The 2,078-nt window shown below is 42.8% G+C and overlaps 1 protein-coding gene across 1 annotated transcript; it reads right to left on the reverse strand.

Moving 5' to 3' along the window:
- Window positions 1–542: 542 nt before the first annotated feature.
- Window positions 543–1,496, reverse strand: LOC139018175 (olfactory receptor 52M1). Its single transcript, XM_070426824.1, has one exon. The coding sequence runs from the start codon at window positions 1,494–1,496 to the stop codon at window positions 543–545; it is 954 nt and encodes a 317-aa protein (XP_070282925.1).
- Between the last annotated feature and the right edge of the window lie 582 nt (window positions 1,497–2,078).

Genomic DNA, 2,078 nt, shown 5'->3' on the forward strand with positions numbered 1-2,078 from the left:
ACCGTGACCTCCTGGGTGATAGGTCAATGTTCAATCACTGAGCCACGCTGGCTAGGCTGACCTCAGATTTTTAGGACTTATATTAAAGCATGCACAGAAAAGAGAGTAGAAAGTATTATATAACACCACATTATAACTCCAATCAAACCATTTGATCTAGGCAGCTTAAACTTTGTGTGCAGTTTATAAAGCAAGAGTATCCTGTCCTATTTCTTCATGTGTCAAATGTGAATACTATCTACCTCATAAGATGTCAGGACGTTTGTAAGAATTACACGATATGTAATTGTTGAGTAAACATTAATTGCTATTTCTGTTACTGATACTGCCCTTGTTTTACCTTCCATGGCTCAAATATCCTATAGTTATTAAACAAATATCTTTTACTCTTAGAATTCAGAGCTGTACATTCTTAGCATTCCTTTAGAATTGTTAAAGCTGGAGACCACTGGGCCTAGCATCTCAGACTTCTTGAAGTTCCCATTTGGAAAGCTGCCCATATTTAAACACATGCACTTATTTGAGAGAGGGGGAAGGAGTAATCATCTGATCTTAGTTTGTATCTTCAGGATTTGAAGGAGCCGCTCTCGGATCTGCTTAGTGCGGACAGCATAGACAATGGGATTGAGGATTGGAGGAATGAGGAGGTAGAAGTTGGCCAATAGAGTGTGGATTGGAGGAGGCACCTGGTGACCAAATCGATGAATGAGGGAGGAAACGGCAATGGGAACATAAAAGATCAGAATTGCACAGATGTGAGAACTACATGTCCCCAGGGTTTTGAACCTGGCCTCAGGGGTGGCCAGCCCCATCACAGTTCTGAAAATCATCACATAGGAGGCAGCAATGGCCACTGAGTCCAGGATCAGCACCAGAAAGCCAATGCTCAGCCCATAGACATTATTGATCCTGCTATCACCACACGCCAAGGTGACCACAGCCATGTGCTCACAGTAGGAGTGCATGATGACTCGGGCTTTGTATAGGGGCAGCTGCAAGCGGATCATCATAGGCAGAGGTCCAATGTAGAGTATACCCCGGAGGAGGGCAGCCAGTCCCAAACGACCCACCATAGTATGAGTGAGCACTGTGGTATGACGCAGTGGGTCACAGATGGCTACATAGCGGTCAAAAGCCATGGCAAGAAAAATGCCTGACTCGACTGTGGCAAAGCAGTGAATGAGAAACATTTGGGTCAAGCAGGCATCCAGGCCAATGTCACCAGCACCAAACCAGAAGATTCCCAGCAGTTTGGGCATGGTGGAAGTGGAGAGAACCAGGTCAATGACAGCCAGCATGCACAGGAAGAAGTACATGGGCTGGTGCAGGCTGCGCTCTACTCTTACCACAGCCAGAATGGTGATATTCCCCACCACAGCCACCAGGTACATGGAGCTGAAGGGGATGGAGAGCCAGATGTGCAGAGACTCCAGCCCTGGGATGCCAGTGAGCTGGAAGGAGCTGGGAACCGAGCAGACATTATGAAAAGTGAGCATAGTTATTCATAAATGAACCTTCTCACTTGGGCCCAAAAATGCAGTAGAACTTTTCTTCTAGAAATAAAAGACAAGAGGATTTTATTCTTAAGTCCTATAATAAAGAATAGGATCATTGATAAGATGTTATAAACTTCTTTCTCAGAGGAAATTACAAAATGTGACAGTGTAGGTGTCATATTATTGTTATTATAGTGCTCACAATTTTACCAAGCACAGGCCAAAATACGTATTTGATGAAACAGCTGAGCACCTTTTTATAATATGGTTCTCAAGGAGTAATGTTCTTGCATCAATGAATGAAATGACCAAAGGCAGACAGGTACCTATTCAGTCATTTAACTCTTCAAAACTTGGTAGTATCTCTCAGGATCATTTTTGGTTTCAAAGTGAGGACTCCTTGAAAGAAGAGACACATTGATGTTGAGAAATACAAATAGCAGTTAATTTTATTCAGCACTTATTATGTCATGTCATTTTTACAGTGTATTTATTTTCAGGGTCTAAGAGATACCAGAATGTGTTCCTATGTATATTACAGGAATGTCAAGGAAGGGAAGAAACTTTGTCTTCCACATTTTG

This window comes from Myotis yumanensis, unplaced genomic scaffold (assembly GCF_028538775.1).
Source record: "Myotis yumanensis isolate MYYU_CA2020_CCGP unplaced genomic scaffold, mMyoYum1.0.hap1 SCAF_10, whole genome shotgun sequence".
Classification (NCBI taxonomy): Eukaryota; Metazoa; Chordata; class Mammalia; order Chiroptera; family Vespertilionidae; genus Myotis; species Myotis yumanensis.